The following is a 13,962-nucleotide window of genomic DNA, read 5'->3' as shown; positions in this document are numbered from 1 at the left end:
TTTCAGTATTGAGTACTCCTGAGTCAAGCCTGTAAAAATGCTAAAATTGCATCAGTAGAAATTTGTCAATATTTTTTTTACATTACATATAGGACAAGCTCTCAAAAGATATTTTTCCTAAAATTTTAATTTTCATTATTAACCAATTATGGACCACCAAACCTGTAAATACTCTATCATTTCTTCACCCATTTCTAGACTGGTTCACAGTTCTTCCGTATAATTAGTACCGTGTGTCCTTAAAAGACATCTTTACAAAATCAGCTAATGGTTATAACCATTGAGTCAAGGTCGTAGGGATACATGATAAACAGTGTGGGGTTTTGCCATGGCAGGTTGTAGAAGTAGCTCTAGTTTATCCTGCAAAACTTTCATGGTGATTATGGTGTTTATTCTGTTTACTCGAGACACACAGATCACTTGCAACCAATCTGTTATCCTGAGAGGATGATCCAGATGTTAGCAGACAGTAATTTCAGAGAAAATAATAACTAACTTTCAAATGAAAACAATCTATATTATGCTTTTTTCCTTCAGGCCTTAGAAACCAGAATGAATTTCAACTGTTTGGATAACTGGAACCAAGTTTATAAACTTCACTTCACTCTGTTAGATATTATTATTCCTTTATATCAGATGGCTGGCTCTTCCATCACAGAAGGATGTTGTTCTGGGACTGTCCACCTCAGCATGTGAGATGTTGCTGGTTTTGAAGGACCATCTTCTGGAAGTAGGACAGAAAATCAGCAAACCTCTCTTCACCTCCTTTTGGGAAAAATTAGCAGAGAAACTCAACAGATTTATATATGAAGAGGTACATGATTTTTCATCTCCCCATTTAAGCACAGACAAGACAAAAGTACTTAATGGCTTTGTGAATGTAGTTGATGGCATGAAATGATAGTGTTTAAGTTCACATCTGTTTAATCCTTAAACTAGTAATTTTAATCCAAGAGTTTACAATACTCTAGCCGAATAATGACTATTCCATTTCAATGCATTTAATTGGTTCAGACTGTTCAGGTAATGCTATGGCCATCTGTACAGGATTGATCATCTAGTAAGACCTTGTTGTCTGCTCATCTTTACCTCACTCTCCTGGGGACTCAAAACATAGCTATAGACATGGTTCTCCTAGGGAAACTTTATTTGTACCTACTCCAGTTCCTGCTTCAAGCTAAGTTGAGTTTCTGACTGGTCACAACTCATATCCCTAAACGTAACTCCTGTCTGTACACTGATGCAGCATCAGATTTGGGATCAGGTGCTCATCTGGAGCCAGGGGGTGTAGTTCTTCAGGGATGTTGATCCCCAGAAGAAGAGATTCTTTATCCCTTTACCTCACAGATTGTATGACTTTGCATGCAGTTGATATACATGTACCAGAGTAACACAGTGCATTATGCTGTAAACAGAACACCAATTACCTATTTGACTACATACAGATAGGCCTGCCTGTTAACTGTTACAGCAGGATAGAATATATTGTTGTTGTCAGGTTTAATGCCATTTTTCAGCACAAGATAGGCTATACATGGCAGCCAGTATTAGTGGTGGAGGAAAAACCTGAGAAAACCCCAGAAAGATTCACTGACTCACGAGCAGCTACTGGCAAGCTTTCTCACATACTCACATAGGTCGAACTCGAGACTCGAACCCACGTAGACAGAGGTGAGATGGCAGTGATGTGTAGCGGTGAGTGCTTTTGGCCACTTGGGGCCCCAGTATAGTATATGTTGTGTTCAACATCAGTGTTAACCATTTTCTATTTTTTTACATATCTATTATTAATAGAAATATTTAAGAATAAAATCTGATCGTTATATTTTTCGGGAAGATTTTTTTAAAATGTGCTTTCAGATCTTAAGAGAACTGGTTCACCATCAAGCCAGTGAAGATCTATGACCAAACATAGCTGGCATTTCTCATACTTGATATTTAGCAGTTCTTTGCCTACATCTGCATACTAAAATATCTAACTTTGAAAACTAAGTGTTTGCCTACATCAACATTAGAGCCTTTATCTAAATTATTGAAGCTTTCATAGTCATGATTCTATTCAGACACCAGAAAATACTGAACTAAATCCACAGCCTCCATGTTGGAGAGTGGAGAATTTGACCCAGTTGCTTTAAATAGCAGATTATAACTAGATCTTAAACAGAGACCACATGATCTGATGCAATGGTCATTTACATTAATGAATGTAGTATCTAATAGCAGGTTTTCCCTGAAGTTGGTCCTGTGAAAACCAGCACAAAATGGCTGATGTTTACAGCAGGTGTCCACTTGTGCTTTCATGAGAATGGTGTAGAGGCATCCAAACTCGCATCAATGAAAATTGGGTATAGACATCCAAAGGTGCATCCATGAGAACAGCATCAAGGTGTCAAAAGGCGCTTACATGAGGTAAAGGGTTAAATAGACAATTTTGAACAGTGGTCAGTGTTTGAAGCCTTACAGGGAGGTTTTAGCCTCATTAGGCATTATTACATTATGGTTGCCCTTGATAACACATCATTAGTAGTGTACCTCAGGTGTTAGTGGAGTACACATGATCCTTTGTTTTCCATGCAAGTCTGGACTATCATTTTGTGAGCAGCCTCAGAAGATATCACTCTCTGAGCCCACCATTTTCCAAGCAAGAGGAATATCCAGGTGGACAGTCTGTCCAGATGTGGTAATGTGTATCAACTGGAATGGTCTCTACACTTGGATGTAGTATAGTTACTTTTCAAACTGTGACGGAGACTCTATGTCAGCTTGTTTGCTATGAGACTGAACAATGAGCTCCATTTTTTTATGTCTCCATCACCAGATTAGAGGGTCTGTGCAGAGGACTCTTTGAGTTTAAAGTGGGATCTTCTGTATGCATATGCCTTCTCACCTTTCAAAATAATTTCACAGCTGCTCCACCAAATCAGGATCTCAACTGCTCAGCTCATCCTGGTAGCCCTACCTCCCTGGTCCCTATTGTCATAACTTAGTGACCTGCTCGACCTGATGGTAGACGAGCCAATGAGATTATCACATAGGAAGGACGTGTTGTCACAGTACAGGGGTCTCTCCAAAACATCCTGCAGATACTCCACATTTGTAATTGACTAATCTCAAGTGGTCAATCAGCCAGGACCAGTTTTTAAACAATATTGCTGGCTGCATCTTCCAAGCTAGGATTCAGTTTACTTTCAGGGTCCATGATATAATCGGAGCAGTGGGAAACATATGGGTCTTAGTTGTTCATCTTTGATTGTACTTGCAGATTTTCTTCTCTTTCTTTTGAGAAATGAGAATGTAGACTTGAACATACCATCATTTTCATTTTATCACTGTCACTGCACAGGTAATACTGGATAAAAACAGGGATATACTTGAGTTAATATATTTTGCTGAGTACATTATAGGGCATTTTTATCACAGGTTCATGTGTTCATTGTTTTAAAAGTTTTCTCTTGGATAGATCAGTCATAAAATGTAAGCGTGATTTCCCATCTTACTACAAAAGTATAGTAATTAGGTCAAATAATTACGTTATGGTCTTTTGGAATTGATTGAACTGTCTGTGCATGTGTATGTTTGGATACTGGCAACTCTTTGTCTGTTTATAAAGGAGTAAATAAAAGTTTCAAGATTATAGTACTGAGGAAACTCTTTGCTTACCAGAATTATGATATACATTTAAAAACCACATAAGCATTCAAAAGCACATCAGAACACACAAGGTCACATATTGCTTCATAAGAATCCCCATATAATGAATGTCAGGTCATTTATTATGGCAGAATAACATAACTGAAGGTTAGTTTCGTCATCTTCAAAATCCTATTCTATTTGGATTGGAGGAAATGCATCCACATTCCTTCACAGTTTCTTTAACATTTTGACTCCACTTACTTTGCTACAAAACATTAAACCAAATTAAATACGATGGCTGAAAGGAATACTGTGGCTTGCTGTATATTTATTCTCTTAAAGTTATTATTTTTATTGTACTTGCTTGTGAACCAGGAAACATTTGACATCAATCCTGCGAATAGTTCTTGTTGATGTTATTTCTTTTGATATTTACAGTGGATGAACTGTTAGAATGAATCGATGTAGACCAACAAAATGTGTTCTTGTCAACAGAGTTCTCTTTAATTGCACTTGTACATTCTGCAGTATCTTATGCCATATCACTAATACAGAATATCTACCATAGGAAGTGAAAGCTCTGATAGCCATGTGGTTTGAGATGAATTTTAATTACATTGAGTATCTTGCATACCAAAGAAACTTATATGACAATGATTTTACTTACGGTTATGTTGGCTTTCTTTTATTTAATCTAATTGAACTGATTGGATTCTTCATTTATACCACTGACTTACATTAGCTCTTTTAGCACTGAGCTACACTGGCTGTAATAGCATTGAGTTACACTGGTTGTTATATCATTGAGTTACACTGACTGTTATATCATTGAGTTACACTGACTGTTATATCATTAAGCTACACTGACTGCTATAGCTTTGAGTTACACTGGCTGTTATAGCATTGAGCTACACTGACTGCTATAACTTTGAGTTACACTGGCTGTTATAGCATTGAGCTACACTGACTGCTTTAGCTTTGAGTTACACTGGCTGTTATAGCATTGAGTTACTCTGGCTGCTATAGCACTGAGTTTCTCTGGCTGTTATTGCATTTAGTTCCACAAGCTGTTATTATTAGTGGTCTTAAGGGAAGTCAGCTGAGTGCCTTGAAGTAAGCACTGTGCCATACACTGATGGTTTCTCTTCTTAATCAGAACCCAAGTTCAGATAATATTAATTGCTCATACTGGAGGCAGTCAATGACTGAAATCACTAATTGAATCATTTGACTGATGAACATGGATCTTTTGAGGTCCGTAATCATTATTTCTAGACAATTTTGTAAAGTAATTTGGCTTGGCAGATGGCGGATGGTGAGGGTGCAAATGTAAGGATGAATTAAAGAGCAGCTCATTGGTTCATTTAGATTTATTGGCAGTATCTGAGGGTGACAAGAGACGCAGGGGCAAGAAATAGGAGGAATGCTGTACTTCGTTAATAGATGAAATTCATTAAATTAGAGTTAATTTAAGACTGGTTCAGCAGTGTTTGTTCATAAATAGTGGTTACTGTTTTCCATATTTGCAGAACTGAATTTTATTTATAAGATATTTGAGTTTTGAATATTAATTCAGACACAATTACGATTCTATTTGATCTGTCCAGGTGATTTTACCAAACCACTTCAATGAAGGTGGGTCAGCCCAGCTGCAGTTTGACATGACCAGGAACCTGTTTCCTCTGTTTGGAGAGTACACACAGCGGCCAGAGTCCTATTTTAGAGAGTATGTTTTTTTTTATTTCTTAAGACTTATATTCATATGATATCTCCCACATTGCCCAGGAGCTTCTGGATTCAGAAACATTTTAGTGTGACACTGGTTTGGGTTTCTTTTTGATAACTGTTTTTAGTAAAATGTATAAAATTGACTTCATAGCCTTGCAATACTATTCTGAAACATTTTATTGTGCAATCACAACTGAAAGAAATTTATTTTGTCTTCGTATTTCCAAATGCTGAGAAATCATAATGAAGTATGTTGATAAAATTGTAAGCATTTATTACATGTATCACCAGTATTACTTTAAGGGATTATTACATGTAATATTATCACACTGTCACACTGCAGACATCGTAGCAATATGACTGTAAAATTGTTAAAGCTATGTTAAAAATCCATATCACACACACACATATTATCACAGCATATACTGAGTGAAATGCTTAAGTGCAAAATGGGATCAAAAATATTTGAAAATGTATTCTTTTTCACAGTACTTACAAAATGAGAGATATTATAGATTCCTTTTGTCAGTTAAATATGTCTTCAGAAATCACTAATAGAAACCAAGAAAAAATGTTACAAGTGTCGCTTTAAATTACTGTCAGATCCATCTGTAAATATCATCGACAGGATGTCCCTCATGTACAGGTACAGAACTCTTTATGTGTTTTACAGCTTCTATAGTTTGGACTGAGTTTTGCATAAGATGTGGAAAAGTTGAAGTTCTTAGAGATATGATCTTTTCAGAAAAATTTGATTGCCCCATTCTTATGTCTAGTTGATTCTTTATGAAAATGGTTTCATTCAGACATCCAATATGGTCACTATGGTGTCCATCTTGAAAAAATCTTGTTATAGCTATTTCTCTTGAATAGATCGATTTAGTGATGTGGGGATTTTACTAAATTACTTCTTACAGTGTCTCATTGTCCATAAATGAAAAATGTGACATCTGAACATCTTGTTATAGCTATTTTTGCATTGATTGATTAGTGATGTAAGATTTTTTACTGAAGGACTTTTTATGATCTCTAGTTAGTCTGAATTTAATATGGTGTCAATCAGACAGGTTCCCTGTGATAAAGGGTAAGGAAGGTATAGATGTTATGCTGGTAATGATGAAGGGTAAGGAAGGTATAAATGTGATGCTGGTAATGATTAAGGGTAAGGAAGGTATAGATGTGATGCTGGTAATGATTATGGGTAAGGAAGGTATAGATGTGTTACTGGTAATGATGAAGGGTAAGGAAGGTATAGATGTGATGCTGGTAATGATTATGAGTAAGGAGGGCATAGTTGTGTTACTAGTAATGATTATGGGTAAGGAAGGTATGGATGTGATGCTGGTAATGATTATGAGTAAGGAGGGCATAGTTGTGTTACTGGTAATGATGAAGAGTAAGGAAGGTATAGATGTGATGCTGGTAATGATTATGGGTAAGGAGGGCATAGTTGTGTTACTGGTAATGATGAAGAGTAAGGAAGGTATAGATGTGATGCTGGTGATGATTATAAGTAATGACACATAGTCATGCATGCATGAGGAATAGTCTTTTCTGTATGACTTTGAGAGAAATAAACAATTCAGGAACAATTCCAGGTTTTTTGTTGTTGATTTCTGCCAATTCAGAATAATTTGCAAAATGTGTTCTTTATTTTTTCAGAGTAAAGGAAGCCTGTATTCTGTTAAACCTCAAGCTTGGGTCAGCACTGCTACTAAATGATGTCCTCACAAAGTCCTCACAGAAAAGAAAGAAGAGTGACAAGAGCACCGATTCTGATGCCAAGAGTGCACTTCATGAAGTAGGAGTGTTCACTCTGACTCCTAAACAGGCAGCAGCTGTGCTGAAACTCCGGGCAGATCTCACTACATGACCAGATATATGCCTCATAACATTGAAAGTACCTATTCCTGAGTAATAATGAATAATGCCAAATGTACAAGTCAGGCTTTGCTGACACATCAATGAGACTTGGAATACTTTCTGGTATTGTCAATTCTGTGATACACTACTATATACACTGTACATAAACATTCCTTTTTCATGGTTCACCAGAAAATATTGACTTTTTTCTCATAGACTTGGTCCGAATAATGCTGAATATAGTGCAGTGTTCAGTCATAGTCTGCCCAGAAAATCATACTCGGATGGTATCTGTCTTAATGTGACCTGCCATGCAGTTTAGATTTCTTTGAAATCTATCAACGTATAGTTTCTCACATGGATCAATTTATGTCAGGGTCTGCTGTGCAAGTCAGACTGAGTTTAGATCTGTCAGTTCATGGTTTGATGTATCATGTCATGGTCTACCATATCTCATGCAGTGCAGTCTTGGCCTTGATCTCATGCAGTACAGATTGGGCCATATAACATGAATACAGACTTAACCTTGATCTCTCCTGAGTACAGACTTGGCCTTGATCTCTCATGCAGTACAGACTTGGCCTAGATCTCTCATGCAGTACTGATTTGGCCATGATAACATGAATACAGACTTAACCTTGATCTCTCCTGAGTACAGACTTGGCCTTGATCTCTCATGCAGTACAGACTTGGCCTATATCTCTCATGGAGTACAGACTTGGCCTTGCTCTCGTGGAGTACCAACTTGGCCTTGATCTCTCATGCAGTACAAGCTTGACCTTGATCTTAAAAGCAGTACAGATTTGACCTTGATCTCTCATGCAGTACAGACTTGGATAGAGTGATATTCCATGGGATGCCCAGTACCAGAGTCAGGGCACCATACACCACATGGCTACAGATGCAACCAGCATGTCTTTATTTCAGTCTACACCTTCAGCTCTCAGGACCTGGTACAGTAAACTAAATTCCTGGTTTATCCATTCCCAGCTTCAAGTCATAGCACCTGGCACCTATTCATGACAGTTCCAGCACTGGCTCTGACTCAGACACTAATTATCTCAGTATATTTGGCACCAGAATTGGGTACAGTGATCAATTTTCCAGGGATACCCTTTCATGGCATCAAGATTCAGGTAGTATTCAGCACTCAGCCATGACAGTTATGATAATTGCTCTGACCTGGATGCCATGCATATTAAGCATATCTGGCACTGGAATTAGTCTCTTGCTATCTGTTACCAGACCCATGAAAGTTTAGCCGACAGTACTAGACAGATCAATCACTGGTCTTGACTCCATCTAGATCTGGCACTGGATATGGTGACACTCCATTCCCAGGGACTTGATACTTACCCCAAACTGTAGGTGATATGCATATTTAAATTGACAGTGCTACATGATTGAGTATCTTTTTTTTCTGACTTCTGGCTTCACATCCTGATCCATGAAAGTAACTCTAGTTTAAGAAATATGGGAAGGTGTTGGTGATTTTGCAGAAGGAAGTGCAATTTCCATTGTGTAAATATGAACCACAGTATGAGAGAACACTTGTTGACAGTACGACTTAAGTGTATGTTACTGACATCCCTGTATAAACTTGCATCAATATCTAACTTCCTAATGTTGCATGGTGCTCTGAAACCATGAGATCTTTATTAGTATTCATTATATTTGCGTGAAATGAAGTCAGTTATATTTAGGAAAGATGGTTCCTTTCATCTGAAAATGTAAATTTTATGCTGAAGGTTATTATTTTCCTTTACAGCACATCTAACTATTTTTAAGATTCAGTAGATTGTAAAATTCTGTTTACTTAACTTAATACAATTCATTTTACACAGGAATAAGTTATCCTATTGTTGGATGCTTTTCATGTCAGTCAAACCAGACTTGGAAAACCACTCATGAGAGACTATCTGCCTTAAGAGACCAGATTCCTAATGCACAGAGTTATTGACTATATAGTGACATAACCTGTTATGAAAGACTACTTGTCTTGAAAGATGATAAGTTTTGGCAGAAAGGGTGATCTTCCAAGACAGGTTCTGTGCAGTAAGGGTGATCTTCCAAGACAGGTTCAACGGTAATACTTATCTATCAGTATGATATTTTCTTTTCATGTCGTTACGTGATTAGTTTAAATTTGTCATGTTCACTAAATTAGATTTATGATGTACAGTAAAGTTCAGGTATAATGACGTCCAAGGAACCCCCAAAATCATATTATTATATCTGAATTTTGTTATAATAAAGGTCAGATCTTGTATAAAACACAAAAAGGGGGCTAGACTGGTTTCTGTCATCATTTTTTTGTAATAGTTTCCACTATTTAATATCAATAGCAGGGAACCTTTTCTGAATTGAGGGTTTTGAAAAAGTCACCATGCCAATAGGGCTTGGAAAAAGGGATCTGTTTGATCCTCTTCCTCATTGGACACCAGGAAATGTGTTAAGTGATGGACATTGAAGGTCAGGCACCTGGTATAGAGTGCTGGCCACAGGGTACCAGTTGCTGGTCAACAGATAATGTCCCAAGTGAGAGTCACCGAGTTTCTGTCACCAAACACCAAGCGCTGGACACCTGGCACCAGGTTGTTGATGCTATGAAACAGGCCCCAATCACTGAGTATGGATATTGTTTGTTGTTGTTGTAGGGTTTAACGCCATTTTTCAGCACAAGATAGGCTATACATAGCGGCCAGTATTAATGGTGGAGGAAGAACCCGGGAAAACCCCAGAAAGAACCACTGACCCATGAGAAGCTACTGGCAAGCTTTCTCACATACCAACATAGGCTGAACCCGTGACTCAAGCCCATGCAGACAGATGTGAGATGGCAGTGATACATAACAGTGAGCGCTTTAGACCACTCAGCCACGCGGGGCCCCTGGATATTGGTACCAATCCTTTATTTTCATTTTCTGATCACAGGACACCAAACACTAAGTGACAGGCACTAGACACCAGTATTTGCACTGGGCAATGATTTTTTCACTACTGGTCAGGAAAAGGGACTGATTTGATAACCCCCCTTTCTCATTGTTCCTGTTCACAGCCATGATTTTTCTGTTTTAAGTCGAATATTATTTGATGCTTTAATATTCTTGGACAATAGGTTGATGTGACAATGAACATTAAGAAATTCTTCAAGTATTGTTGAATATTTTGTAAGCTTGTTATTTTTCAAATTATATTTTTAATGAAGTAACAAGTTTGCAATATATTATGGTAATATGATCCACCAGGAGCAGCTTTATATGAGTGTACAATGCATTTTTGGCTGGACCACCAGATCAGGGGCGTTGTCCTTGAGACCCCATTGGGAGAGGATCCTCAAACCCTCCTGCACATTTTTTTTTTTTTTTTTTTCTAATGGAGGATCAAAATTATGTCTGTTGTTTAATTCCTCTGTGACTTGGGGACTTCCATTACCCAGGATGGGATGATGAACCCTCAGTAATAAACTCTTCTTCTCTAGGGAGGTAGATGGGGTGGAGTAGTTCTATCTTGCTCTGAGAACAAAGACAGAATGATGAACTATCAGTTTTGGTTGACACAGATTAGTTCTCAGAAGAACTAGTTAAATCAGCATCTCCTCTTTTGGCATCTCCATCTTCATCGCAAACGATGGGTCGGGTGATTGAGGACTGAAATGTGGGCACATTTGACAAGGCTGTAAATGAGTTTAACTGCCTTGTTCCACGAGCTCCTTGGCCAAAAGTCTTAAGGATCATTTGCTGCTAGTTTGGAGAGACCATCAATCATATCTTAATTCCTGGATCTTCCTAGTTTCAAAAAGTTTCTTTTGAAAGGGTGGTTCAAGATGGAGATATCCACCTAAGTCAGTAATGCCATTAGACAGTATGACTGCATGGTCTCCATAGATCTCAATGATCTCTGTCTTTCATATTTTTCTGGCCCTCCTAAAATTCCCATGGTTTTGATTGGGACAGATCTTCCAGTTTTGGGTTCATCCTTTTGGTCTAACTGTCACTTCCATAGGCTTTACCAGGGTGATATTTGCATTAGCAGGTCATTTAAGGTTCTTAAGGGTCCCCATCCTCCAGTAATTTGATGACTGGTTGATGCACAGTGTCATCAGACATGCCTTATCTGGGCCTAATTCCCAATCAGCAGATGTTATATTTCATCCCTTCTCAGAATTTAGTTTAAAGGGACATGAATTTCTTTGCCCATCAAGGAACAGTGCATGCTCCTCCCAACAAAATCTCACAAATGCTTAAATTGCAATAATGCATAAAGATCTCATTGTCTGCTCACCTCTACCTCTCTTGTGGACTCTGAATATCACTGCATACTTATTGTCCTTAAAAGGCTTCATATGCAGCTCTCCAGTTCTTGCTTCTAGCAAACTGGAGACCTCACAGGGACCCCCCTATCAGCTTGGATCCCATTAGTTTCTAGATTGCACCACCATGAAAATTATGACAGGTTTCAGACAAGTTCCAATTTACACACTGGAATCTCACACCTTCCATTACATCAGTGTGTATGAAATTGGCTAATCATGAAATTACGCAAATTCTATTTGTAAAAATCCAATATTTCCTGGTTTGGCAGTGAGTTCTAAAGATTTGGATTTTTACAGATAATGATTATAATCAAATAGTAATGGAAATCTTTTTTCATCTCTGCATTTGTTTTCCTCAGTGTACTAAACAGTTTGCCACATGAGAAAATTCAAATTTTCTGGAACTCGAGTATTTGGTATTGCTTATACTCTTTTCATTTTGAATTTGAATACACTGTCTATCAAAGCTAATTTGTTCTCACAGAGACAGGAATGTGTAGCAAGGTGTAAACATTTATTTTTATTTTGTGATTTACTTTATGATTTATTAGAGCACCATTGTATCTGGAGTCAATAACAGAAAGTCTGCTATTATGTTAAAAGACTGTTGGCTTTTATTTGCCATTTGAAAAGTGCTACAAATGCTTGCCAGTGGCTTTCTGTGGTTCTTTTCTGATTCTTCCCCCAACCAGATGTACTGGATACCTGGTGTTGCTTATCATGTGCTAAACCCATATGCAACAACAGCAACAAATGCTTTTATTTTAGTTGATTTGAAAACTGTTATCACAATAAAGTGTTATGTCTTAAAAAGAATTTGCATGTGCTACAATAATTGTGTTATTCTTCGTTGCTATGTGAAAGTATGTAAATGTATGCATGCGACGTGTTTTTGGTTGCAGCCTTTAACTCACTTGATTTTCTTTCTTCAGTTTTAAAATATTTCACTTCTATGCAATAAGTCTATCCTGGTATAAACTTGACATGCAACATTCTCATTTAACCAGAGAAAGTCGTAATTGTTTCATTGTTCAAGTCTAAAGGTGAATGATTATATTTGTAAGTGACCTCTTTGCAGTTCTTTCAAGCTGTATGACATATCTTGGCTCTTAATCAGAGTTTTTGGTAAAAATTTCAAAGATTGGGTATTTTACACCCAGATTTGGAACTAAGTACATTTATGTAAATTTGAGTATTTTGTGAATGCTGCAAAACATAAACTTGTGATACCAGAATGAGTTTTAATTACAAAACATTAATTAGGGCTTTTAGCTGGTGCATGCTGGAATCATAGTTTACATTGATAAAATGTGTCATCGTAAAAAATGGACTTTGCATAGAGCGTGAATAATATGCTGATGGATGGACTAAATGCCTATCATTAAATTATTTTATATAAATTGAATGCATTAACAAATTTCTTTGTGCATTTCTTGGTGTAAAAAAGTCATATGATGCTTATCTAGATTTTTACATATAAAAGTAGTTCACATTTTTGAAAAATACACATATGCTGACCAGTGTGAAATGATGGGATCACTGCATTAAGATGTCAGTGAGGCATTGTTCTTAAATGTATCATAGTACAGTAAAAACCTGTCTTGAAAGACCACTGCTGTGAGAGCCCAACTTTCTTAAGAGACCAACTTTTCAAAGCACAGATTTTTTGATTATATAGTGTTGTGGCCTGTCATAAAAGACCACCTGCCTCAAGAGATCATACTATTTTGGTAGAAGGGGTGGTCTTTGAAGACAAGTTCTATTGTACTGTGAACTCTGCAAGAGACTGGACAGTGATATGGCTGCAACTTGTGTCTTTTATTCAGTAATGAAGAAGAGAATGCTATGCAATCTTATTAATTCCAATTATAGTTTTTTGAAAGAAAATGTTAAAGTCTGCATGAAGTATGTAACACCTTTAAAGACCACCAATGATTTATAATCTGCTATTCATTGGCTACACAGCCTTTCTGTTTCAGAAACCTGATGTGATTGCGATAATTATTCAGTCATCAATATACCCTATTTCTTCTGTGTTTGATAAGATGAGTCTACAATCTTCAGCATGTAGACATTTTATGAAATTTTAATCTTTCTTTTATTTTTTTATGGACAATACAAATCAATACCTTTACCCGTACTTGGGCATACATTTTTTAATAACTTTAGATTGCTTGGACCCTTAGCTAAGTAAATGTAACCATTTTTTAAAAGGTCAAATATTTAATTAATGTAAATATTTTGATATCAATGAAAATAACTTTTTAATGTCAAGAAAATTCTTGTACAGATGAAAATTATCAATTTTACCAAACATTTTTTCTGGAATATAAAAACTTTATTGTCAGGACTTTGTATCAGTGTGCCTCATTCATAGATTGCATTTTATCCTTGCTTGCCAAAAAAAAGAACACTTTTATGAC

The 13,962-nt window shown here is 36.9% G+C and overlaps 1 protein-coding gene across 2 annotated transcripts in view; it reads left to right on the top strand.

The window, feature by feature from the left end:
* Positions 1 to 13,962, top strand: part of LOC149803023 (RAD50-interacting protein 1-like) — a 72,954-nt gene that overhangs the window by 57,453 nt on the left and 1,539 nt on the right. For both annotated transcript variants that reach the window (XM_089952580.1, XM_089952579.1), the window contains exons 12-14: positions 637 to 814; positions 5,241 to 5,359; positions 7,024 to 13,962. The exon at positions 7,024 to 13,962 is cut by the window's right edge and continues 1,539 nt beyond it. In XM_089952580.1, coding sequence (XP_089808706.1) covers positions 637 to 814; positions 5,241 to 5,359; positions 7,024 to 7,234 — 508 coding nt within the window. In that variant the 3' untranslated portion in view covers positions 7,235 to 13,962. The remainder of the gene's footprint in view (positions 1 to 636; positions 815 to 5,240; positions 5,360 to 7,023) is intronic.

Source organism: Sinohyriopsis cumingii, chromosome 3 (assembly GCF_028554795.1).
Source record: "Sinohyriopsis cumingii isolate HCF-2022 chromosome 3, ASM2855479v2, whole genome shotgun sequence".
NCBI lineage: Eukaryota > Metazoa > Mollusca > Bivalvia > Unionida > Unionidae > Sinohyriopsis > Sinohyriopsis cumingii.
Note: the sequence above shows the minus strand (reverse complement) of the source record. Positions and strands in the feature narration are given on the sequence as shown.